Source organism: Tachyglossus aculeatus, chromosome 23 (genome assembly GCF_015852505.1).
Source record: "Tachyglossus aculeatus isolate mTacAcu1 chromosome 23, mTacAcu1.pri, whole genome shotgun sequence".
NCBI lineage: Eukaryota > Metazoa > Chordata > Mammalia > Monotremata > Tachyglossidae > Tachyglossus > Tachyglossus aculeatus.
In genome coordinates this window covers 40,749,740-40,776,396 of record NC_052088.1, presented here as the reverse complement: position 1 = coordinate 40,776,396, position 26,657 = coordinate 40,749,740, and the positions used below count along the sequence as shown (strand labels likewise).

At 50.7% G+C, this 26,657-nt stretch overlaps 1 protein-coding gene across 2 annotated transcripts in view; it reads right to left on the bottom strand.

Annotated features, from left to right (window-relative positions):
* RAB3C (RAB3C, member RAS oncogene family) overlaps positions 1 to 26,657 on the bottom strand; it is a 51,253-nt gene that overhangs the window by 14,637 nt on the left and 9,959 nt on the right. For both annotated transcript variants that reach the window (XM_038765770.1, XM_038765769.1), the window contains exons 2-3: positions 24,309 to 24,536; positions 10,098 to 10,216 (exon numbers count right to left, since the gene is read on the bottom strand). In XM_038765770.1, the coding sequence (XP_038621698.1) occupies positions 10,098 to 10,216; positions 24,309 to 24,536 (347 nt within the window). The remainder of the gene's footprint in view (positions 1 to 10,097; positions 10,217 to 24,308; positions 24,537 to 26,657) is intronic.

The following is a 26,657-nucleotide window of genomic DNA, read 5'->3' as shown; positions in this document are numbered from 1 at the left end:
CAGTGAGCAGGATTCCAGAAATCTCCAGAAAGCTGGGGTTGGGTACAGAGAGAAGGTGACATAGAAACTCTCCCCCCCGACAACCGCAGGAAGCTGCTCCCCTAGGTCCATATGGTCCCCCCGGAGCTGTATAGAGCGGGGCAGGACTGGGCTGAGTGGCCAGGGGCTTAACTGGTGTGGAAAGGCAGGTTCCCTCTGCTCACTCAATCATCAATCGTATTTATTGAGTGCTTACTGTGTGCACAGCACTGTACTAAGCGCTTGGGAAGTACAAGTTGGCAACATATAGAGACAGTCCCTACCCAACAGTGGGCTCACAGTCTAAAAGGGGGAGACAGAGAACAAAACCAAACATACTAACAAAATAAAATAAATAGAATAGATATGTACAAGTAAAATAAATAAATAGAGTAATAAATATGTACAAACATATATACATATATACAGGTGCTGTGGGGAAGGGAAGGAGGTAAGGTGGGGGGGATGGAGAGGGGGATCGCTCATTGCACTCAATGAGCAATTCCTGACACGGTTTTGTTGATCTTGTCGCCAACCCCTTGCCCACGCCCTCCCTTCTCCTTCGTAACCAACAGTCCACGCTCTCCCCACCTGCAAAGCCCTCCTAAAAATCGTACTTCTTCCAAGAGGCTTCCCCCAGCAAGGCTCTCATTTCTTCCATTCGTCCTCCACTTTACGTCACCTGTGCCCTTACGTCTGCAGCCCTTAAGAACTAGATATTCACCACATCCCCAGCCCTGCAGCACTGATGTGTGATATATACTCTCTCATTCCCCCATTAGCAATTTATTTCAATATCTGTCTCCCCAGCTAGGTCTGGAGCTCCCTAAGGACAGGGAACGTGTCTACCAACTCCATTATAAAGTTCTCTTCCAAGTACCTAATACAGTGGTCGACACTCAGTGAGGGCTCAGTAAATACCATTGATTGACTGATTGATTGAGACAAGTATCCGTTCAAGTGACAAATGGTTCACTTTGGAAGCCCAGAGTGCAGGTCTACTCGGAAAGATTTCTGCCCTATCTGGGGCGAAAAATGGGCCATTTCAGGGACTGCCTGGACAGTGCTAACACAGTCCACATGACCCTGGACAGGGGCCTCACGCTGTAGACTCTTTCTCCCACTCCAGCAGTCTCTGCTTTTTTCCTCACTGCTTAGCAGTCAGGGACCTGTAGGGGTCTGTAAGGGACAAGGATATGGCAAAAGCAGGGGCCTCCTGGGGCTGCATTTTTCCCCAAAGTGGAATCCATCCATCAATCAGTGGTATTTATTGAGTGATTAGTGCTCTGTGTGCAGAGCATGGCATTAAGCAATTCGGGGAGGACAATACAGCAGAGATGGTAGACATGTGTCTTGCCCAGGAATCTTGTTCAGTGACGCTCTGGTCGAAAACAAGCAAACAATCTTTCACATCCTGAAGGAGGCTGGCAGGCAGGAGGCCAGGGTGCTGTGTTCTCTGGATCCATGTTCTTTCCGTGGGAATCCAGCATGTCCTGAGGGAGGCTGGCGGGCAGGAGCAGGGACACTGCATTCTCCGACTCCATGTCCTCTCCTCGGGAATCCACCATGTCCTGAGGGAAGCCAGGTGCTGCGTTCTCCAGCTCCATGTTCTCCAGCACCATGCTTTCTGCCCGGGAATCCACTGTATCCTTAGGATGACTGGCAGGCAGGAGGCTGGGGCACTGGGTTCTCCGGCTCTGTGTTCTCTCCTTGGGAATCCATAGTGTCCTGAGGGATGCCAATGGGCAGGAGGCTGAGGCGCTGCAATATCCAGCTCCATTATCTCTCTCCAGGAATCCACCGTGTCCTTAGGGAGGCTGGTGAGTAGAAGGCCGGGCCGCTGCGTTCTCCAGCTTCATGTGTTCTGGCTCTGTGTTCTGTCCTCGGGAATCCTCCATGTCCCGTGAGAGGCTTGGCGGGCAGAAGGCCGGGCACTGCATCCTTCAGTGCTTTCCAGGCAAGGAGCCGAGTCTCGGGCCTGCCACAGGCACTGGCTCCTCTCCCCAGCAGCACTCCGACCCTGAGCTGGGCCCATCCTCCCCCTCCAACAATCCATTCTCTGCCCCTTTAAATCCATACTAATTTACCTGTGACCAGAACAGAGAACCACAGAGGACAAGCCTTCAGCTGTTCCCAGTGGGGGCTCAAGACAAATTTTCCCTTTGGCCCTGGTAGAGCAGGCCTGCCTAAGCACCATGGAGTGTATGCTGAATCTGAAATCCAGTCATCTCCTGGTCAGCATCAAATTGAAAACATGGTGGCTTTGAAACATGGGAAACCAATCATTTAGGTTAGTTTCCAGTCCATGTCGAGGATGTGGTGAGTGTCGCCATTTCCTTAGGCAGCCCAGGTGAGACTGAAACGAATCAATCAAGCCATCATATTTAGTGAGTGTTTAGGGTGTAGGGCACTGTACTAAGCAACTAGGAGAATACGGTATAACAGAGTTTGTAGATATGTGCCTGTCCACAGGGAGTGTACATTCTAGAGTGGGAGACAGTCATTAAAATGGTATACTGGCTATGTATACCAATGTTGTGGGGCTGAGAATGGGATGAATAAAGGGTGCAAAGCCAAGTGCAAGAGAGATGAGAGAGAGAGAGAGAGAGAGAGAGAGAGAGAGAGTGTGTAGGGGACATGGAGACTTAGTTGGGGAAGGCTTCTTGGAGGAGATGTGATTTTAGTACGGCTTTGAAGGTGGGGAGGGTGACAGTCTGCAGTATATGAAGGTGAAGGGAGTTACAGGCCAGAAGGAGGATGTGGGGCAAGGGGTTGGAGGCATGATGGATAAGACCAAGGTACAGTGAATAGGTAGGCATTAGAGAAGTGAAGTGAGTGTGCTGGATTGTAGCAGGAAATCAAAGAGGTAAGAAAGGAAGAGACCAGGAGATTGAGTGCTTTAAAGCTGATGGCAAGGAGTTTCTGTTTGATGCAGAGATGGATGGGCAATCCCTGGAGGTTTTTGAGGAGTGGGGAATCATGGACTGAAAGGTTTCACAGAAAAACAAACCTTGCAGCAGAGTGAAGTATGGACTGGAGTGGGAAGAGACAGGAGGCAGGGAGATCAGCAAAGAGACTGATTCAGTAGTCAAGGTCGGATTAGATAAGTGCTTGGATCAATGTAGCAGCAGTTTGGATGGAGAGGAAAATGTGGATTTTAGCAATGTTGTGATGGTAGAACAGACAAGATTTGGTGACAGATAGACTATGTGCGTTGAATGAGAGAGACGAATCGAGGCTAATGTCAAGGTTACAAGCTTGTGAGGGAGGGAGGGTGGTGGTGCTGTCTACAGTAATGGGAAAGTCATGGGGAAGACAGGGCTTGTGTGAGAATCTGAGGAGTTCTGTTTTGAACATGTTAAGTTTAAGGTGTTAGTGGGACACCCAAGTGAAAATGTCCTGAAGGCAAATGGAAATGCAAGACTGCAGGAAAGGAGAAAGATCAGAGTGGGAAAAGTAGATTTGGGTATAATAAGAGTAATGGTATTTGTTAAACGCTTACTGTGTGCCAAGCACCGTTCTAAGCACTGGGATAGATATAAAGTAATCAGGTTGTCCCACGTAGGGCCCACAGTCTTAATCCCCATTTTACAGATGAGGTAACTGAGGCCCAGAGAAGTTAAGAGACTTACCCAAAGTCACACAGCTGATAAGTGGCGGAGTCGGAATTTGAACCCACAATCTCTGACTCCCAAGCCCGTGCTCTTTCCACTAAGCCATGCTGCTTAGAGGTGGTTGTTGGAGCCATGGGAGAGAACGAGTCCTCCGACAAAGTGGGTGTAGAGAGAATAGCGGGGGACCTAGAGCTGAGCCTTGAGGGACTCCCCACTGTTAAAGGGTGAGAGGCAGAGGAAGAACCAGTGAAAGAGATTGAGATGGTGTGGCCAGAGAGATAGAAGGAGTACCAGGAGAGGACAGTGTCAGTGAGGCCAAATTTAGATAATGTTTTCAGGAAAAGAAGATGGTCCACAGTGTTGAAGGCAGCTGAGAAGCCAAGCTGATTAGGATGGAACACAAGCCAATGGATTTGGCAAGGAGGATATCACAGGTGACCTTAGGAGAGGGCAGTTTCTGTGAACTGAAGGTGGAGAAAGCCCAGATTGAAGGGGGTCAAGGAATGAATTGAAAGAGAGGAAATGGAGGCAGAGGGTGTAGAAAACTCATTCAATAAGTTTGGAGAGGAATGGTAGGAGGAAGTTGGGGCAATAACTGGAGGGACCTCGGGATCAAGGGAGGGGTGTTTTTTTAGGACAGGGGAGACACGAGCATGTTTGAAAGCAGTGGAGAAGAAGCCATTGGAGAGTGAACGGTTGAAGATGGCAATCGGGGAGGGAAGAAGAGGGGGGCAGGTGTTTTGATAAGGGGCAAAGAGATGGTGTTGGAGGGACAGATGGAGGAGGTAGATTTTAAGAGGAGGTGGGAGATTTCCTCTTGAGATGCTGCTGGGAAAGATGGGACAGTCAAAGAAGGGGTAGGAGGAGAGAGGGAATAGAAAAGTGCAGGGGAGGACCTGCCCCAAATCTACCTCCTGTTGGTTGGCAGGGCCAGGATCCTGTCAGACAGTTAATCGTATTTATTGAATGCTTACTGTGTGCCAAGCACTGTACTAAGTGCTTGGGAGGGCAACAAAAAATACATTCCTTGCCCTTAACGAGTTTACAGTGGGTCAGCACGTTGCCGGGTCAACCTCCCTCCCGTTGAGCGGCTAGAAGTTGTGTCGCTAATCATAGTGGGCCACCAGGCTTCCCGGGGACTCCTCGTCATTCGACCCGAGGGCCTTTCAGGGCTCACATCGGAAACGACAACGCCTCCTAAAGCTCTAAGCACTGTTCATTCAGGGCGCTCACTGTGTGCAGGGCGCTGTCCTGGGTGCTGTTCTGGGAGCCCACGGTGCTGTCCTGGGTGCTGTTCTGAGCGCTGTCCTGGGTATTGTGATAGGAGTCTAAAGCGTGAAGGGTGTTGCCTTGGGCACTGTACTGAGAGTCCATTGGGGCCTCCTCTCTGCTCAGTGCTGTGTCGGGTGCTTGGGCTGCACACCAAGCATGACCCCTCCCCTCTGGAAATCTACAGTCTAATAGGAAAGGGGAGCTGACAGAAACTTGTACATATCTATTCTATTTATTTTATTTTGTTAGTATGTTTGGTTTTGTTCTCTGTCTTCCCCTTTTAGACTGAGCCCACTGTTGGGTAGGGACTGTCTCTATATGTTGCCGATTTGTACTTCCCAAGCGCTTAGTACAGTGCTCTGCACACAGTAAGCGCTCAATAAATACGATTGATTGATTGATTGAACATGTGGAAATGAGAGCATAAGAAGAAATACAATAATGAATCAGCTAACAGATAGATGCTGAGTGATGCTGAATGATGGTCAAAGGGAAGGCATGTCTGAGACAACCAGGGCTTCCACAGGTGTTTCCAAAGGAATTCCAAGGTATTCCCAGTGGATTCCCTTTAGGTTCTGTGGGGTTCCTCCTCCGCCTCCCATTCCCTAACTGTGCTCAGTCCTGGCTCCCCTTCTAGTCTCCATCTACACCCACTCCCTTGGAGAATTCATTCACTCCCACAGCTTCAACTACCATCTTTATGTAGATGATTCCCAAATCTTCATCTCCAGACCTGACCCCTCCCCTTCTCTGCAGACTCACATTTCCTCATAATAATAGTAATAATGATGATCATACCTTTAATAATGATGGTATTTGTTAAGCACTAATTGGGCGTCAAGCACTGCTCTAAGCGCTAGGGTAGATAGAAGGTAATCGGGTTGGACACAGCCGCTGTCTGTTATGGGGCTCACACACTTAATCCTCATTTTACAGATGAGGTAACTGAGGCATAGAGAAGTGAAGTGATTTGCCCAAGGCCATACAGCAGACAAGTGGCAGAGTCAGGATTAGAACCCAGAACCTTCTGATTTCCAGGCCCGTGCTCAATCCACTAGGCCTCGCTGCCAAACCACCTTGACTACCACATCAGATCGCTTGCTTACCTCCCTGCCTCCTGTGTCTCACCACTCCAGTCCATACCTCATTCTGCTGCCTGCATAATTCTCTAAAAAAAGTTCAGTCCCCATCTCCCCACTTGTCCAGAACTTCTAGAGGTTGTCCAACCAACCTCTATCACTAGAAACTCCTTACCATTGACTTTGAACCACTCAAACACCTTGTTCCCTCCTCTTACCAAAATGATTTCCTACTACGATTCAGCCCGCTCACTTCACTCTTCTAGTGCCGACCTACTCACTGTTACCCAGCCTCATCTAACTCACTGCCGACCCTTTGCCCATATTCATTCATTCATTCAATCGTATTTGTTGAGCGCTTACTGTGTGCAGAGCACTGTACTAAGCGCTTGGGAAGTACAAGTCGGCAACATATAGAGACGGTCCCTACCCGACAACGGGCTCACAGTCTAGAAGGGGGAGACAGACGACAAAACAAAACATGTAGACAGGTGTCAAAATCGTCAGAACAAATAAAATTATAGCTATATGCACATTATTGACAAAATAAATAGAACAGTAAATATGTACAAGTAAAATAAATAGAGTGATAAATCTGTACAAATATATACAAGCCCTGCCTCTGGCCTGGAACTCCCTCTCCCTTCATATATGAAGCCCACCATTCTCCTACTTTCAAAGCCTTAGTAAAATCTCATCTCCTCCAGAGGCCTTCCCCAACGAGGATCTCATTTCCCCTATTGCCCTCTCCCTTCTGCATCACCCTTGCGCTTGGATTCGTACCTTTTAAGTGCTTGATATGCACCCCATCTTCAGCCCCACAACACATAGGTACGTAGCCATAATTTTCTAGTGGAAAAAGCAAGGGCCTGGGAGTCAGAGGCCCTGAGTTCTAATTTCTGCTCCACCACTTGTCTGTTGTATGACCTTGGGTAAATTACTTAACTTCTCCGTGCCTCAATTAGCTAATCTGTAAAATGGGGACTAAAGCTGTGAGCCCCACGTGGGACATGGACTGTGTCCAACCTGAGTAGCTTGTATCTACCCCAGTGCTTAGTACAGTGCCTAGCACATAGTAAGCACCTATGAAAAACATAAAAAAGGTTCTGCAAGATAAGCAAACCTCCTAACAGCAATCAGAACATTTGCTGTAGATAATGATCAGACACGCACACCACTAGCTGTGTTTCAGAGAGAAAGAACAAACTGGCGACTAGAACATCATGTACATATAACGCCAATTATTACCCACAATAAATAATTTAAGGTCAGGGGCAATCAGCCATCTGCTGGGGAAAGGAGCCGCGGGTCAGGAAAGCAACAGCTTAGTTTCAGCTTGATGTAGCTTCGCTGTCTGTGGTGGGAAGCGTACAGAGTTACACCACCAAGCCCCAAGGATCAACAACACTGCTCTGTTTGAAGAGCAGATTTGCCGCAATTCACTCAGAGTCAACCCGCCTTCATTTCCTTGATAATCCATGAAGGTTTTCAGATGTCGTCAAAGACAGTGCCTCCCAAACCTGCTGCTACAATACCTGTAATTAACCCTCTAATTATTAGCCAACCCATTCCCACTCCTGCTGCTGCTGCCGTGGTTGCTACTGCTGCTCCTCTCCGGGCTAAGAGAGAGCCAGGTCAGACACACAGCTTAAACTTCAGTGTTTCTGGCGGAAGCGGCATCCAGTGAGAGACGACAGCCATTGCTAAAGGATGGGACTGGTCAGCTGGAAGTGGACTGGGCTTTTCTTGTGAGGCCACAGATCACTAAAGGCTGACCTGTTTCCCTGGCAACAGTTGATGGCGTAAGGGCTACACTTTCCCCACAATGTCATCAACAAAATTTTTACCAGAATTTCAAACTTTCATATCTTGCAGGTGGGGATGAGGTGTACTAAATCTATAGTACTCTCCCAAGTGCTCTGAACCAAGCTCTGCACATAGTAGGTATTCTGGGCAATACTATTGACTGGTTAACACTTCATTAGCTATAGAAAACGCAGAAACAATTTTTCCCTTCGAAGTGAATTCAACCCGTGTGTGTATGTGTGTGTACACATGCACAGAGGTGAGAGAACTCATGGGCCTTGGAACAACATTTGTGCTCCCGTATCCTTTCCAAAAAGGCCTTCCAAGGTGCCTTCCTCACGGGAGATATAGGGGCCTGCTTCTCATTTTAAGCCCAGGGCTCAAACTTTCATATCTTGCGGGTGGGGATGAGGTGTACTAAATCTATAGTACTCTCCCAAGTGCTCTGAACCAAGCTCTGCACATAGTAGGTATTCTGGGCAATACTACTGACTGGTTAACACTTCATTAGCTATAGAAAACGCAGAAACAATTTTTCCCTTCGAAGTGAATTCAACCCGTGTGTGTATGTGTGTGTACACATGCACAGAGGTGAGAGAACTCCTGGGCCTTGGAACAACATTTGTGCTCCCGTATCCTTTCCAAAAAGGCCTTCCAAGGTGCCTTCCTCATGGGAGATATAGGGGCCTGCTTCTCATTTTAAGCCCAGGGCTCCCTCTCCCTCAGTTTCCCAGGTCAAAGGGCCTTCCTGACACCCCAGGACCATCTGAGCCTCAAGGAGTCACCAAAGTTAGAGCTCCAAATGCATTATTTTTATAGACACCTTAAAAGTAACAACATATTAATTAGGTAATCAAATAGAATAGAATGCCAACCCGCAACACCTTTCCACTTCCCCAAAAGGGTCCTGGTCCAGATGCCTTTCTGGCCCCATCCCCTCTTCTTTCAGTGGGTGCCACATTTCTGCCGTACCCTCTCCAGAGTTATGGATGCCAGGGCCGGACCTACTGTAGAGTCACATGATCGTTTCTCCCCTTCAGGGATAGGAGCTTCGATCCTCTGGAACTCAACTCTGGAGCCAGAATCTCCTGGGGGTCCTAACCTCCCAGGATTGCATCTCGGATCTCTCTCCGCACCCTGTGTCCCCAGGGCACAACCCAGTGCCTAACAATGTCCGGAAGCCCATGCAGATCGACCTCAACCGGAGTCCATGACGGCTGACCATAGCCAGGAACCCGTGGCACTCGACCTCAGCTGGGGGCCCACAGTGACTGACCTCGGCCAGAGCTTGGCCCGCCCTCTTGAACTATTGATTGGTTAACAGTTAACTGGTTAACTCTCCACCAGAATTCCCCGGCACCCAAGCTGAGAGAGAAACTGTCTGGAATCTGATAGTCAGAGTCCACGAGCATCCAGCACACTCGTTCTCCATTCCCATAGCAAATCAGATGTTTTAACTCCACAATCTGTGTTGGTCAAAGGTTTGTGCGCTGGATCAGAGTTTCACCTCCCCAAGCCTGGAAAGTCCAGTTCCCCAAGACCAGGTCAAGATGCGTAAATCTTGCTAGTCTAACCCAGGTGGCTCTGACTTCCTCTTGGTTCTAGTCCCAAATTCATTCATTCAATCATATTTATTAAGTGTTTACTGTGTGCAGAGCACAATACTAAGTGCTTGGGAATGAACAATACAACAATAAACAGTGACAATTCCTGCCCACAATGAACTCACAGTCTAGAGATGGGGAGACAGATATCAATACAAATAAATAAAATTACAGATATATACATAAGTGCTGTGGGGTGGGGAGTCGGGGGAAGAGCAAAGGGGCAAGTTAGGGCGACACAGAATGGAATGGGAGATAAGGAACAGAGGGCTTAATTTGGGAAGGCCTCCTGGAGGAGATGTGCCTTCAATAAGGCTCTGAAGAAGGGGGAGAGTAATTGTCTGCTGGATTTGAGGAGGGAGGGTGTTCCAGGCCAGAGGCAGGATGTGGGCCAGGGGTCAGTGATGAGACAAGTGAGAAGGAGGTACAGTGAGAAGGTTAGCACCAGGGGAGCTAAGTATGCGAGCTGGATTTTAGAAGGAGAAAAGAAGTGAGTGAGGGGGCCTGGAAGTAGAGAAGCTGCCCAGAGAATGGGGTACTCATTTTCCTTCCTGGCCCAAAGCCAACCGGGATCTATTCCGGCGCCTCAGCCCTCGGGCTGGCCTGGCCTGCACTGGGCAGACCTTGGCACCTCACCGGGCATTGTTCCACAGCCACGAGTCTACAGGGACGGGAAGGAAACGGAGGCAGGGCCCCTCACTCACCAGTCCTGCACAGCGTTGAACGACTCCTCGTTGGTGATGTCGTACATTAGGATGAAGCCCATGGCGCCACGGTAATAGGCCGTGGTGATCGTCCTGTATCTCTCCTGCCCAGCCGTGTCCTACAAGGGAAAACCAGCCATTCAGTCAGTCAGTCAGCCGAGCTTACTGAGGCCCCGGGGTTCCCAACACAGGACTAAACAGTGGGGAGGGTGCAATAGATCCCTGCCCCCAACGTTGGTACTCAGGACCCCCGATGTGCACGGCATGGGCTGATGTGCTGGGAAATGTGCAACAGAGCCTGTAGACAGGATTCTGATCCCCAAGGAATGCGCTTAGAACAGTGCTTTGCACATAGTAAGTGCTAAATAAATGCTATCATTATTATTATTATTATTACTGAGTGCCCCCAGTGTTCCCAGCACACTGAGCACTGAGGAAAGGGCAATACAGTTGGCAGGCATGATACCTGCCCCCATACCACTCCCACTCTAGTGGGGCAGACTGACCCAGAATACTCCACAGGCAGGAAGAAGACTTGGACAGTTGATGCTGTGCCCAGAGAGCAGGGCAGGTAACCCAGCATGGGTAGGAGGGATACAGATGTGTGTGGCCAGTGGAGAAGCTCTAGGGAACTGGGCTGGAAAGGCAGGAGAAGCTCTTGAATAGAGGGAGCTTTAGGGACAAGGCAGAGCATGCTTGGCCTTGGAGCATTTTAAGGGAATTCCCTCCTGGTCTCGTGTTGCTCCTTGGATGTTCCTCCCCTAATGCCAGCATAGCCAAGAAGAGAAAACCCACCAATGCAAATTGCGCCCAAGGGCCCTTTCCTGGTGAGGGGAGAGGCCGACCCCCGTCCTCACCAGGTCTGCCCAGCCTCAGCCCACAGCACAGCCTGGAGGTGAAGGAATGGAGGGAGGGAGGGATAGAGGGAGGAAGGGAGGGAAGGAGGAAGGGAGAGAGGGATGGACAGAGAGGGACAGGGGGAGGGTCGTGGCCCCAGCAGTCTGGGGAGCGGCTGAAGTCCCAGCCCAGTCAGTGTGACTGAGTGGGAAGAGCATGGGGGTTGGAGGCGGGAGATGCAGGATTTCGTCCCAGCTCATCTCCTGGCCTACTGGGCGCTGGGCCTCTAGGAACAATGTAGCCGAGAGTCCCTCCCCATTTCCAGTCATTGGACCTGGTAGAAGAGGGTCCCATTGCTGACACTTTTTGCGTCCTGATTTCAGCTGAGACATGTCGGGCCCATCTCAGAGTCTGAGGCAACAGGATAAAGCTGGTCCTGGTAGTCCATGGCAGTGTTGCCATGGTGATTCACCCTCCTGTAAATCAGAGCAGCTGCACCCAAAGAGCATTCAATGGCCTCTGCCTCCTCCTCCTCCTCAACCAGCGTTACGCCTCACACCACCACCAACTACTTCACTGACAAAATTGAAACCATCTGGCCTGAACCCTCCCCCGGCACTAGGCCCTCCATTTACCTCTCCAGGCTCACCCTCCTCCTGCCCTGCCCAGCCCAACTCTCCCATCCTTCCTAGCTGTCTCTCAAGAAGAGATCTCCCACTGCCTCCAAAAATCTACACACTCCACCAGTGCCTCTGACCCCATTCCTTCTCACCTTATCAATAGTAATAATAATGATGGTATTTGTTAAGCACTTACTATGTGCAACACACTGTTCTAAGCACTGGGGAGATACAGGGTGATCAGATTGTCCCACGTGGGGCTCACAGTCTTAATCCCCATTTTACAGATGAGGGAACTGAGGCACAGAGAAGTTAAGTGACTTGCCCAAAGTCGCACAGCTGATAATTGGCGGAGCCAGGATTTGAACCCACAACCTCTGACTCCAAAGCTCGTGCTCTTTCCACTGAGCCACACTGCTTCTCTAGCAGCGAGGGGGCAAGACACTTGCCCCCTCCTTTCTCCCCTTCCTGATCTTGAACCGTTCCCTTTCCAATAGCTCCTCCTCTGCAGTTTCAAACATGCCCTTGAACCGTTCACTTTTCAATGGCTCCTTCCCCGTCATTTCAATCAGGCTCAGGGATCCCTATCCTAAAACAGACCCTCCCCTACTTCCCCTCATCTCCCTCCTACCATTTCTCTCCAAACTCCTGGAGCAAATTGTCTACATCCGCTGCCTGCACTTCTACTCCAATTCTCTCCTTGACATCCTGCAAGCTGGCTTCCACCCTCTCCAAAGTCACCGATGACCTCCTCCTTGCCTATTCCAACAGACGCTACTCCACTGTAATCCTCCTTGACCTCTCTGCTGCCTTTAACATTCTGGATGAGCCCCTTTTCCTGGAAACACTATCCAACCTTGGTTTCACTGATGCTATCCTCTCCTGGTTCTCCTCCTATCTCTCTGGCTTAGTTAAGGGAGGGTGTCCTCCTGAAGAAACCATGATCCTCCCTGCTCCCAGCCACTCCCAGACTCTCCCTCCAGCGGATCGGAGGATTGAAGGAGAAACCCGGTAGAGAATGCCGCAACCCTCCAAAAAGGGGTCCGTCTACTACCCTCTGCATACACAGCTTCACCAGAGGCTGACATGACTCCAAATCTCAACTCCACTGGCTTGAGGAGACACAAGGATAAAGCGTGCTCTGGTTCTGAGATAACATAGGCTATTGTGGTGTATGGAGGCTGCTGTCTCCACGGGGTGTCCAGTGGTCTATTCTCTACACCAAGTAACAGGGGCTTCCTCTTTCCACCAGGGGATCAGGAGCCTCTCCTCTCTCCATCGGGAGGCAGGTGTCACTGCTTTCTCTGCCGGATGGCCAAAGGGTTCTCTGCTCTCTCACTAACTGGCCATAGCTTTCAGAGGTGCAGTTCTCCTCTGGTCCCAGGGGAAGGCACCCAGAGTGGGAGCTGTGATTTTAGAGCACTGTCCTAAGTACTTGGGAGAGTTCAATACAATAGAGCTGGTAGACAGTATCCCTCACCACAAGGAGCTTATGTCTAGAGGCAGGGAGATACACATTAAAATATAAATTGCAGCTATGTCCGTAAGTGCTGTGGGGCTGAGGATGGAATGACTATCAAGTGCATAAAAGGTACAGATTAATGTGCAAGGGTGACACAGAAGGGAGAAGGAATAGGGGAAATGATGGCTTAGTTAGGGAAGGCCTCTTGGGGGAGATGTGATTTTAATAAGGCTTTGAAGACAGCATTTGAGTGATGGGGAGTTGTGTCCTGCATTCACCCTGTTCATCGCTGCTCCCCACATTCCCAATGTGGGAGACCGGCTCTGAGTCTCCACAGTCTTCTTTCTGTACAATTACTGGATGGCAAAAGGAATCCTACAGTTCCTGGCTTTGCCAAGTGCTTCCCGCCATCCTGAGCCCTACATGCCGCTGAGGCTTTTCTTCCTAAAAGACGTTTATTCTACAGGACTTTCCGTGGTGGGGAGAAGGAGGGGTGCATGGGTGGAATGGGCTCTCATCTTGGATTTTCCTGCTGGGAAGGAGTGAATACTTTCTTAGATTGAGGTGCTCCCTGAGCCCAGCTCTCCCACAGCAGGATGGCCATGATGCCATGCACGCCGAATACCCATTGCTGCAGGGAAGCTTAGGCAGGAAGGGGACGGGGACGGGGGGGGGGGGGGGGGGGGGCAGAGTCTCATCGTCCCCACCCCCAATCCAAGGTGAGACCTGAGTAGCGGCAGCTACCAAACATGGCAGAGGGAGCAAGCGGCCTATGGGCAGAGTGCCCAACGGACTAGGTGGGCAGAGAGTCAGCCCCCACCCCATCCTAGCCCGAGCCGCTCCCGTGTCGCTGGCATGGGGAGTGAGAATGGCTCAGAGTCAATCGGTCAGAAAGGAAGGTGACGATGGGGACACTGCAAGGGATGGGGGTAGATGTTGGTGGCCTGCTGCCTTTGGGCTCTAGGGGCAAACACTCCCTGGGAATTACTGCATTCGCTCTCCCTAGTCAAGCCAGACTCCATTCCTGACTGGGCTCACTGATTCTCACCCCCCACTAGTGACTGAGCTAATAACTCCTTTGGCAAACATGCTGAGACCCCTCTCAGGGTTGCACCTGGAGAGTTTCCAGTACTCTACCAGTCTCAGCTAAGGGAGGGAGATACAAGCAGAGGCCTACCCATTCCATTCCTATCTTGGGCAGTGGCTAGCAAGTGGAAGGCACTCGTTAGGAGTCAAAACTCACCCAGGCTGGGCAGCAGCAGCATGGGAGAGAGTCGAGGGCAGAGACTGGTGTCTACTGCTCGGAAGACAGCAATGGTAAACTACTTCTGTTTTTTTACCAAGAAAACTTTATGGATAAACTACCAGAATGAATGCAGGTGGAGAGCAGGGTGTTCTGGGAGAGATGTGTTTGTGGTGTCGCTATGGGTCGGAAATGACTCAATGGAATAAGACAAGACAAACAAGCTGAGAGCTCCTATGGTAACCAGGCTTGGTGCTCCTTTGGTAACCACACTGGGTGCTCTGCTGTTAACTGTGCTGGGAGCCTGGATCCTGATCACTCCAGTGGCCTCTCTGCTAATCACACCAATGGTCCCTCTGGTGACCATGACAGCAACCCCAACAGTAACCACACCAGTGACCGTTACTGACCACACTAGCAGTTCCACTCATGACTGCACTGGTGACCACACCAGTGGCTTCCCTGGTGACCATGTTGATGGCCTCATCACTGACCACACCAGTGATCCATTGGTGATCATGTCGGTGGCCTCATCACTGACCATACTAGTGGCCCAAGACTTGTGGGTTCTAATCCCAGCTCTGCCACTTGTCTGCTGGGTGACCTTGGGCAAGTCACTTCACTTCTCTGAGCCTCAGTTCCCTCATCTGGAAAATGGGGATGAAGACTTTGAGCCCCACGTGGGACAACCTGATCACTTTGTATCCCCCCAGGGCTTAGAACAGTGCTTTGCACATAGTAAGCGCTTAACAAATGCCATTATTATTATTATTATTATTATTGTGGAGAACTATTTCCTGGGTAATGTGGGAGCCAATACGCCTGCTCCAGCCTCCCTGCTCCTCAGCCTCCCAGCCCTGCACACACACCCTCTGCCTGTCCACCAGACATCGGGGAACTGTTCCCCATCCTACTGCTCTTCCTGAACACTCTGGTTGGCTTTTGCCCAACCTGTGCCACAGACCCACCAGGGAGAGGGAGGTGAGGTACGGTGGGAGCAGGACAGGGGTGTTGTAGGCGAGTGTATGGGTAGGCATAAAGGCAGGGAAAACCAAGCCACAAGCTGTGTCTCCAGACCGCATGATGCCTGTCCACACAGCAAGCGGCCACTTTCAAATGTGTGTTCTCAGTGACAGCAGAGTGAATCCCTCCCAGGTCCTGTGGTTTGGGCTTTCAATGTCCTGTTTCCTCAATTGCTTTAGGCTTTGGCGAGAGGAAGAGAATCATGAATGCAAACAATTTCACAAAATCTCAAGGAACGATGAAGGATCAAAATCTGTCTCCTAAACCATTTTAGCGAATAAGGGTTCTGTGGCACAAATGTCTTCTTGGAAATAAACAGTCTTACGGGAATCCAGAGAAAATGAAAACAGCCTCCCTATTGTATGTGGGTGCCAGATGGTCAGCATGAAAACTGCTGTGTCTCATTACCCACTCCCTACTCCCCAGGAAGAAATCTGGGCGGAGAATGCAGGCAGCTGTGGGCAGCATCCGAGGGGAAAGAAACAGACAGAGACAAAAAGTGGAGAGAGAGAGAGACGCACACACAAACATGCACACACACATATAGAGGAGAGAGACACAGAGAGAAGAGAGATGGAGAGGGAAGAAAGGAGAGTCAGAGGCAGGAGAAAGAAGAGAGGAGACAGACAAGAGAGGAAGAGAGAGAAGGGAGAGAGAGAATCAGAGGCAGGACAGACGATAGGAGACTGATGAGAGAAAGAAGATAAGAGAGGAGAAAAAAGGGAGGAGGCAGAGAGGGAAGGAAAGAGAAGGAAAGGGAGAGAGAGAAAAGGGTGAGGGGGGAGAGAGAGAGAGAGAGAAAGTGTGCACACCCAGGGGAAAAGCAATCAGGGAAAAACATTTCTACCTGCAAAGCTCTCTCAACTCAAAATAACAGCCTTCTTTGCAACAGAGTCCAGGAAGGTAAGAGATGCTGATGAAAATTAGTCTCTTTCCAGCCCCTACATGCCCTCATGGCAATGGTAAAAAATGGACTGAGATAAGGCACCCTTGCTCCCCGCCGCACAATACCAGTGCCCGGGCCCAGTACTGGCCAGACACCCACAAGGACGGAGTTCCCTGACTGACCCCCTGCCAGCAACACACCAGGGAGAGTCTGAGATCAAGGAAAAGGGTGAAACACCAGACACCCACGGGAAGGAGGAAGGAGCTGAGATCCTTGTCCTGGAGAAGGGAAGACTGAGACAAAATGAGAAGACTTTTCCGTGATATGCTGTCAAGCTGTCCTAACAACAATAATAATAATAATAAAACCTGTTAAGTGCTCATTATGTGCCAAGTGTTGTACTACGCACCTCATCTATAAAATGAGGATTAAGACTGTGAGCCCCATGTGCGACGGACTGTGTCCAACCTGATTAACATATATCTAACCCAGCGCTTAGTACAGAGTCCAGCACATAGTAAGTGCTTAAATGCCATTCATTCAATCATATTTATTGAGCGCTTATTGTGTGCAGAGCACTGTACTAAGAACTTGGGAAGTACAAGTCAGCAACATATAGAGACGGTCCCTATCCAACAACAGGCTCACAGTCTAGATTAAAATATATGCTAATATACATGTTAATCAGGTCAGACACAGACCTTGTCCCCATGTGAGACTCAGAATCTAAGGGAGAGAAATTGGTATTGAACCCCCATTTTACAGATAAAGGAACTGAGGCACAAAGAGGTTAAGTGACTTGCCTAAGGTTATAAAGCAGACAAGTGGTGGAGCTGGGATTAGAACCCAGGTCCTCTGATTCCCAGGCCCGTACTCTCTACACTAGGCAACACTGCTTCTTGATTCTGTCCTCTCATTCAGCTGAGGACAGTCCAAGAGGAACAGGCGTAAACTCCAGTGTGAGGGACTTGGGTTAGATATGAATCTGACCGTGAGGGAGGGTAGGAAGAGACTTGGAGGGCTAGAGCTCTCTGAACACAGGCTGACAGGGGTAAAGGGCACTCTGCCCAATGGGTCTGGGAGTCAAAAGGTTGTGGGTTTTAATCTCGGCTCTGCCACTTGCCTGCTGTGTGACCTTGGGCAAATCACTTCACTTCTCTGTGCCTCAGTTACTTCATCTGTAAAATGGGGAATGAGACCGTGAGCCCCATGTGGAACAGGGGTTGTGTCCAGCCCGATTTGCTTGCATCCCCCCAGCTTAGTACAGTACCTGACACACAGTAAATGCTTAATACCACAATTATTATCACGCAGCACTTGGGATAGGTACAATATAGCAATATAACAGACACATTCCCTGTGCACAGTGAGCTCTCTGCAAAGTTAAATGAAAATATTCATTTGTTCATTGAATGGTATTTACTGAGAGCTTACTATGTACACAGCACTGTACTAAGAGCTTAGAAGAGTACAATACAACAATAGACTGACATATTCTGTGCCCACAAGGAGCTCTGCAGCTTGACACCTCCTAGCTCGAGCAAACTAAAGCAAGTGCCACTTTTTGAGGAGAATTAGCCAAATCTAGGCCAAACCAGAAGTCCTGCAATGCCTCGGGGATACCTGTCTGCCTTTCTGGCCCTGCCGCTGCCATCACTGCCGCCACTGCTGCTACTCAGACCCCACCATCAAGGCCACAAATCAAAAGATAATAATAATAATAATAATGGTATTTGTTAAGCGCTATGTGCCAAGCATTGTTCTAAGCACTGGGGTAGATACAAGATAATCAGGTTGTCCCTCGTGGGGCTCACAGTCTTAATCCCCTTTTTACAGATGAGGTAACTGAGGCACTGAGAAGTTAAGTGGCTTGCCCAAGGTCACAGAGCAGACAAACAGCGGAGCCGAGATTAGAACCCATGTCCTCTGACTCCCAGGGCCGTGCTCTTGCCACTAAGCCACGCTGCTTCTCGATCAAAGATCAAAGTGCAAAAGTGAGCAGGAGTGTGGCTTGGTGGATAGAGCATGGATCTAGGAGTCAGAAAGACCTGGGTTGTAATCCAAGCACTGCCACTTGCCTACTGTGTGACCATGGGCAAGTGACTTCACTTCTCTGGGCCTCAGTTGCCTCTTTTGTAAAATGGGAATTAAGAATGAGAGTCCCATAAGGGACATGGTGGTGACTCCACTCTCTCATTCAACCCACATATCCAATCTGTCACCAAATCCTGTCAGTCTCACCTTCGCAACATCGCAAAGATCCACCCTTCCCTCTCCATCCAAACCGCTACCACATTAGTACAATCACTCATCCTATATCACCCTCCTTTCTGACCTCTCAAACTCCTTCCTCTCCCCACTTCACTCTGCATCCTGGATTATCTTTCTACAGAAACGGTCAGGGCACGTCACCACCTTCCTCAAACATCTCCAGTGGTTGCCTATCCACCTCCATATCAAACAAAAACTCTTCACTATTGGCTTTAAAGCTCTTCATCCCCTCGTCCCCCTCCTACCTCACCTCCCTTCTCTCCTTCTACATCCCAGCCCGCACACTCCACTCCTCTGCCACTAACCTCCACTCTGTGCCTTAATCTCAACTGTCTCACCGCCAACCCCTGGCCCACATCCTTCCTCTGGCCTGGAATGCTCTCCCTCCTCAAATCCACCAATCACTCTTCCCCCACTTCAGAGCTCTACTGAAGGTGCACCTCCTCCGGGAGGCCTTCCAAGATTAAGCCCCACTTTTCCTCAGCTCCCACTCCCTTCCGCGTCACCCTGACTCACTCCCTTTGCTCTTCCCCCCATCCCACCGCACAGATGTATGAATGTATATGTCTTTAATTCTATTTATTTATATTGATGCCTGTTTACTTGCATTGTTGTCTGTCTCCCCTGCGCTAGACTGTGAGCCTGTTGGGGGCACAGATTGTCTCTCTCTACTGCGGTATTGTACTTTCCAAGAACTTAGTACAATGCTCTGCACACAGTAAGCACTCACTAAATGTGATTGAATGAATGATTAAACATGGACTGTGTCCAACCTGATTAACTTGTATCTACCCCAGTGCTTAGTACAGTGCCTGGCCCACACTCAGTGCTTAACAAATACCATTACAAAAAAAGAAAAAAGGATGAGAAATCATTCTCATGAAGTCAATGCCAATAAGGGTGGGCCGGGTACCTGCCCACTTATTGATATTTGACAAATCAAAAGGGAAAGTTGTTTGAGGAAAAGGAAGTCTTCTAGACTGCGAGCCCATTGTTGGGTAGGGAACGTCTCTATATGTTGCCAACTTGTACTTCCCAAACGCTTAGTACAGTGCTCTGCACATACTAAACACTCAATAAATACAATTGAATGAATGAAATGAAAGAAAAAAGGTCAAAAATCCAATTAAATCAGAAATCAGTCCATAAAGGAGCCCAAAGCAAGGGCCTCTCCCTCATTATCAAAAGGGAAAGAGATCTGGCTGGAACGGGATGGTCCCTAGCTTTTCCCAAGGCCATTCAGCCCTGTGTCTACCAGGGCAGGGGTGAGTGTCTGGAAACCTAAACCCTTTCACTCTCAGCTTTTCCTTGAAAGGTTAAGTTTCCTTGGCCTGGGTTGTCCCAGTGGATACTGGTAGGGAACGGCCAGCTGAGGGCAGGGAGCCCACCGCTCAGCCTCCTGGCAGGGGCCGGCCAGTGGAGGGCAGAGGCTAGGCCAGCCGGTGGCAGGGGTCCAGCCAGCCAGGGCCTGGCCACCACTCAGTCTCATGGGAATTGATCCACAGCCCCAGGCTCAGGCGGAAACGAACCCCGTTTCCCCTCATGGTCTCTTCTTTGGTTCGCAGCTCTGCAGCCCTGCTCCTGGAAGAGGTTCAGAGGTCATGGTCAGTACCGGAAGCATCCAATGGCAGCCAAGCCCAGTCAGTCCCCTAGCCTGCTATCAGCAGCCTGGGCAGGCGGGGCCACGAGCAAAGTCACCCAGTCAGCAGCTCCACACACCAGTGCTTGGCCCCCGAGCCCAGCTCTCAGCCTGGCCCCTGTTTGTCCCCAGCATCGAACCTGATTCAACCCAACAGGGCAGCTATTATGGCCCCTTCCCCCGGTGCCCCATCCAAACAGGGAAGGGTGGGGGCAGCTTCCCCGGGGGCGAGACAGGCAGTGCTGCTGGACTGGATTCAAGGCCATCCCAAGCAGTCCGAAAACCAGAGCAGGTGGCCAGGCCAGCCGGGTCCATGCCAGCCCAGGCCGGCCCAATGCCCCACGGCTCTGCCGGTCCCGACCCGAGCCGGGCTTTCCAGGCCCGGGCCAATCCAGGCAGACGCTTGGGTGAGCAGGCGGCCTGCCAGGCGGGTCTGACTGATTAGCATCCAGCCTCTCTCCCTGCTGCAGGGAGGGAACACGGTTGCTTGGCAACGGCTGCTGAGAAACGGCTCTGGGGACGTGAGGCCCCTAGGACTGCTCAAGCCGGAGCTGGATCGGGGGCAGTGGCCTCACAGCCAGGCAAGGGGGTTGGGGGGCTGGGGATGGTGGGGCACGGCAGCATGCCGGGCAGGGAGCCAGCGAGCCCAAAGAAGATACGGTGGGGCCAGCCCAGCAGATGCGGGGGTGGGCATGGACCCACAGAGAAACAGTGCAGCTCTCGGGCCTAGGATGATATTCACTCATTCACCCACATTTATTGAGCACTGTGTGCAGAGCACTGTACTAAGCACTTGGAAAGTACAATACAGCAAATAGAGAGAGAGAATCCCTGCCTACAACGGGCTGGCTCACAGTCTAGAGCAGGGTAGACAGACACCAATACAAGTAAACAGGCATCAGTATAAATAAAATTATAGATTTATACATATATATATATATATATATATAAGCGATGTGGGGCGGAGAGAGGGGAGAAGAGCAAAGGGAGTGAGTCAGGGTGACGCGGGAGTGGGAGCTGAGAAAAAGTGGGGTTTAGTCTGGGAAGGCCTCCTGGAGGAGGTGTGCCTTCAGTAGGGCTTTGGAGGGGGGAAGAGTGACTGTCTGGCGGCTTTGAGGAAGGAGGGTGTTCCAGGCCAGAGGAAGGATGTGGGCCAGGGGTCGGCGAGACAGGTGAGATCGAAGCACAGTGAGGATGTTACCACCAAAGGAGTGGAGTGTGTGGGCTGGGATGGAGGACAGAAGGGAGGTGAGGTAGGAGGGGCAGCAAAGTCTCAGTTGGTGGCCCCCATCGGGATTGGGGATGAAGCAGGGAAGAGAGTGGGGAAGGAGGAAAGGGCTGCAGGCCTGGGACACCCATATGGGGAGGGCAGCTCATACTGAGGAGGATCTAGGATGGTCCTGCAGGTGAGATGACCCAGCAGTGGAAATAGGGATACAGAGACACAGACAGCCAGGTGAACAAAGGAGAGTGAACCACTCTGTTCTGGATCATTTGCCAGACGACAGAAGAGCCATCACTTCTGCTTGCTGCCGGCTCAGGATCCGGCCAATCCGGCGCCGGGTAGACTTGTCAGTGGAAGGACTGTGGCCCTTCACTACAGCTGCAGAATTTGCTTTTTCTGGATTCACGGACGTGTCTGATGTTGTCGGTTTCCCTGGCAACTCTTTGCTCTCGCTCACTCTCTTTCTCCCCCTCCCTCCCTTCCTCCCGTAGGCAGGACTGGATTTCTTGAAGACCCTCCAAGGGCCGAACACTATACTGAGCACTTGGGGAAGCATGAGTCACATTTTCTACCCACAAGGTGCTTCCACTCTAACAGGAGAGAGAGAGACTAAACTAGACCAAACCCCATTTCCTCCTGCCTTTTCCCCAAGCGAAGCTCTCAGGCTTGCACATGGCACACAGCGTCTGATTTCCGCCGATCACATCTCGACTTGACCCTCTCAGTCAAACCTCAGTGGCTTTAAAAATGACCTGATAAGCTGCGCCTTGAGTACTTTCTGTTGTGACTTCTTCAAGCCATCTGTGTTATTCATTAAATCTTGATTTCAATTATTCTCTTGTTTGGGAGTCTGTTTCAGTTCCGGACACAACTGCCTCCCCAGAGCTCTCAAATGCAGCCCAGTAGGAGATGTTAATCTCATATCGGCCTTAGATCATTTTGAGCCCAGGAGGAGGCAGATCAGTCATTTTAATTCTACAGCAGGCTCAATTTCGACCTCCTGAGGAGGGCCCTAAATGGAAAATAAACTTCCGTTAAAAGCCACGGTGCACACAGTGAGGGTCTCAAGTCAGCTCTCCAGATCTCTTCCTTAATGGATTTGCCAGGGTCCGGAGCGCTCCATGGGAGCCTCTCACGCTGAGAGTGGAGGCTCAGCTAGATCCTTGTTCTGAGGTCAAGCAGCCTCCACCCTGCCGTCCTCTCGCTCTAGGACACATGACGCCGGTGCAAGCCTGTGGCCCCGGGACTACCACATTATTTGTTTTCCAAGAGGGAACCCTGGGGCTCCAGGTGGTGGTAGCATATCAACCAATTGCACTGGAGTGGCGGGGGCCCACTAGCCAATCATGCCAGAGCAGCAGGGGCCCGCCAAACGATCGAGCCAGAGCAGTGGGGCCCCACCAGCCAGTCAAGCCCGAGCGGCAGGGGCCCGCCCACCAGTCATGCCGGAGTGGCGGGGGCCGGCCAGCCAATCACGCCAGAGGCCTTCCGGGCAACCGCAATGCATCCCCAACATGCTTCCTGCCTGGCTAAAGTCCTTTCCCCTAAGGCCCCAGGGCTAATTGACCATTTCTGTTTGGTCACCCCCGACAGACAGGGTGGGCACCATCAGACTTTATGGCAGACACCCTGGGCAGCCAGCTTGATGAAGGTGCCAAGGATGGGCCCAGAAAGATGGATGATGCAGAGTGACCACTGGAGAGCTCCAGCCATTTAGGATGGCCATTAGTCACCAGATCTGCATTGTCTTAAGGTAGCAATGAAATTATCATCTGTACCTATTTTATTAGTTACACTAATGCAGCAGCACTCCCTTTTGGTTTTGCTTTCATCTCCTAAAAGAATTATTTTTTCATTCAGAGAAAAGCGGCACTTCTCTTCACTCCCACCCAACCCCCAGCATCTATGACACTCTGTATTCCTTCCCACGACCCTGTTACATTTACATATGCAATCTTTCTACTCTACCGGTTTCTCCTACCTGCAATTTATTTTACTGTCTGTTTCCCCTACCTGAAGCTCAGCTCCCCTACCTGTCAGCTCCTTGAGGGCAGGTACCATGCCTACTAACTCCACTATTCCCTCCCAAGCACTTTATATAATGCTCTGCACATAGTAGGTGCTCAATCGATGCTATTGATTGATTAAAGGTAAGGATGTACCATCCACCACCCTTGAGTCTCCCCTCTCTATCCCCAACTCCCTGCCAGTGACCCAGCATGGATCATCCAACACCTTTGACTTTCCCCTCTGCACCCCTAACTCTTCCTCTGGTAGCCCAGCACAGGCCATCCAACACCCTGAACTCTTCTCTCTCATCTCTAATTCTCCCCCAGTAACTTGGCAGGGGCATTTCAAGCCTGCTGACTCCTCCTCTGATCCCTGACTGTCCCTCTACTTTGGGAATGTAGCAAATCTCCAATCAGGAGCGATTCCAAAAGACACATTCTTGTCATTTGGTTCTTTCCCAGGGAAATAGAAAACAGAATCAAGAAGGCCAGCACAACCACCTCTGGGAGCCATGGCAACAGGCTCCAGACCGACACCAGATGGGGCTGGGAGGGTGACCACTGCAATAACGACAGAGGGCTGGGTATTGGGCACAGGGCACCATATTTAGCCTCTACCTATAACTCATTCCCTTATCTGTAATTGGTTTAAAAACCTACCTCCCACTGTAGTCTGTGAGCATTTTGTGGGCAGTGTGATTAGTTGGGGCAGGTAGTCTACCAATTGCATTATAGTGTACTTTCCCAAGCACTGAGTACAGTGCTCTACACACAGCAAATGCTCAATAAATACCACTGACTAACTGAATGATTGAACAGAACACAGAGACGGCAAGGAGTAGCCTCACACCCAAGCCCCAACATGACCCTCACACAGCCTCAACAAGGAGTCCCACCACAGCCCCCACATCACCCAAAGCAGCTTCGACTCGGTTCCCAACACAGCCCCAACTTCGCCTGGGCCCTCCCCAGCAAGGACCTTTCCTCCAGACTCACCCAGATCTGAAGCTTGATTCTCTTCTCATTCTTGAAGACCGTCTTGACCTTGAAATCAATGCCCACGGTGCTGACAAATGCCGACGTGAAGGAGTCATCTGCGTAGCGAAACAGAAAAGAGGTCTTCCCCACGCTGCTGTTGCCGATGATGAGCAACTTGAACATGTAGTCGAAGTTCTGGTCGGATGCGTCTTTTTGGCCGAACCGGGAATCTTGGGCAGACGCCATCTGGGATGCAAACAATCAGTCGGTTGATCCGTCAAGCATATTTATTGAGTGCTTACTGTGTGCAGAGTACTGTACAAAGCACTTGGGAGAGTATGGCACAAGAGAGTCAGTAGACACGATCCCTGCCCTCGAGGAGCTTACAGTCTAGTGGGGGGGACGGATGCTAAAATTACAGATATGGGAAGAGACAGAATATATGAATCTGTACATAAGTGCTGTGGGGGTGAGGTGAGTATCAAAGTGTTTAAGGGGTACAGATCCAAGTGAATAAGTGACCCAAAAGAGAAGGTGAATAGGGTGGGGAGAGGTGAGCTTAGTCAGACCAGGCTTCTTGAAGATGTGATTAAGCCTGCCTCTGAAGATGGGGAAGAGTGATGATCTGTGAGATGTGAAGGGGAAGTGAGTCCCAAGGAGGGAGGAAACGGGCAAGGGGTCGACCGAGAGGAAGAGAGATGAGGAGTGAAGTGTTTGAGAGATGAGCGAGGTGGAGGTAGGAAGGCGAAAACTGGTTGAGTGCCTTGAAGCAATGAGGAGTTTCCATTTGACATGGAGATGGATGGGCAACCACTGGCAGTTTCTCAGGCATGGAGAGATCGGACCCACACTGACCCCGATTCCAGCAGGGAATGGGGATGACACTGTCCCAGCCCCAGGGCAATGGGGATGACACTGGTCCCAACCCCAAGAGCTGCTCAAGCTCTTCCCCTGTTGCTAGGTCCAGCTCGCTTCTGGTCATTACTGGCCCCTGAGGAGGGTCGGGGACAAGAACTGGCCCCGGTCATTTTCGGAGGACCTCATCAGCTCTATGGAGTGGGGTGGGTCTCAGTCCCAACCGGCTCTCTAAGGCAACGCTCGACCAGGCCGGAAGGCTGGTGTGGTCAGAAATGACCCATCACTGAGAATGGCTTAGTCCCTCTCAGAAAAAGACCAACTCCCAGTGCAGAGCTAGGCCCACTGGCCTCCAGGGGGCTTGACAAGGGGCTCTGCCTGCTAAAAGGATGCTTGTTCACCAGTGTTCACCAGCACTCACAATCGTTCATCAGTGTTCCCCAAGGCTCAACCCAGTGCTGCTGGTGGTGAGAGGCCCCCCCACAAGAAGGGTACATAGAGCTCCAGCCGCTGGACCCACGGGGGGTTGGGAGGAGAAGGGAGACGAGTCAGCTCCAAGGCAGCGGGCTGAGCCTCCGCCCTGACACAGGGATGCAGGCTAAGCATCAAACTGCGAGAGACCCGAAGACCCCCGGGGTTCCCCGTGCCCAGCCCAGCCCAAGCCAGGAGATACAGCACAGTAACTGGGAGGCGGGAAGGGAGAGAGGGCGAGCCGAGGTCCCACGCATCTAAGCTTGTGCTGCTGAAAGTCCAGTACTGCCAAAATAGGGCTAAGGGCGAGGACCCATCACCGCAGCATCCCAATGCAAATGGCTGGAGAAGCGAAGCAGCGGGGCTGAGTGGATCAAGCATGGGCCTGGGAGTCGGAAGGTCATGGATTCTAATTCTGGCTCCGCCAACTGTCTGCTGTGTGACCTTGGGCAAATCACTTCACTTCTCCGTACCTTAATTTCCTCAGATGTAAAATGGGAATTGAGACTGTGAGTCCCACGTGGGACTGGGACTGTGTCCAACCTGACTATCTTGTATCTACCTCAGCACTTAGTATAACAACCGGAACATAATAAGTGCTTAACAAATACCTACCCCCTTAACCCCCCACAACAAACTAGACAAACTGGAGCAGTGATGCAGGAAATCAATCAATAACACTCTCAGTGCTTCGTAGCTGCAACAAAATGGTGCCCTTCACACCTTGCCTCGGGCCTATACTGGACACTCCCTGAGGCCCAGGATTGGACCTACTAACTCCATTGTTCTTTCCCAGGCACTCAGTTCAATACTCAGCACACAGCAGAAAGTAAGTTCCTCAAGGGCTGGGATTGTGTCTATTGACTCTACTGTACTCTCCCAAGCGCTCGGTATAGTTCTCTGTTTACAGTAGATTGTAAATTCCTCAGGGGCAGGAATTATGCCTACTGACTCCATTATTCTCTCTCACACCCACAGTGTAGCTCTCTGAACCTCTTCTGTGTTCCGAGTGCTTGCTATTGAATGATTGATTGATTGACT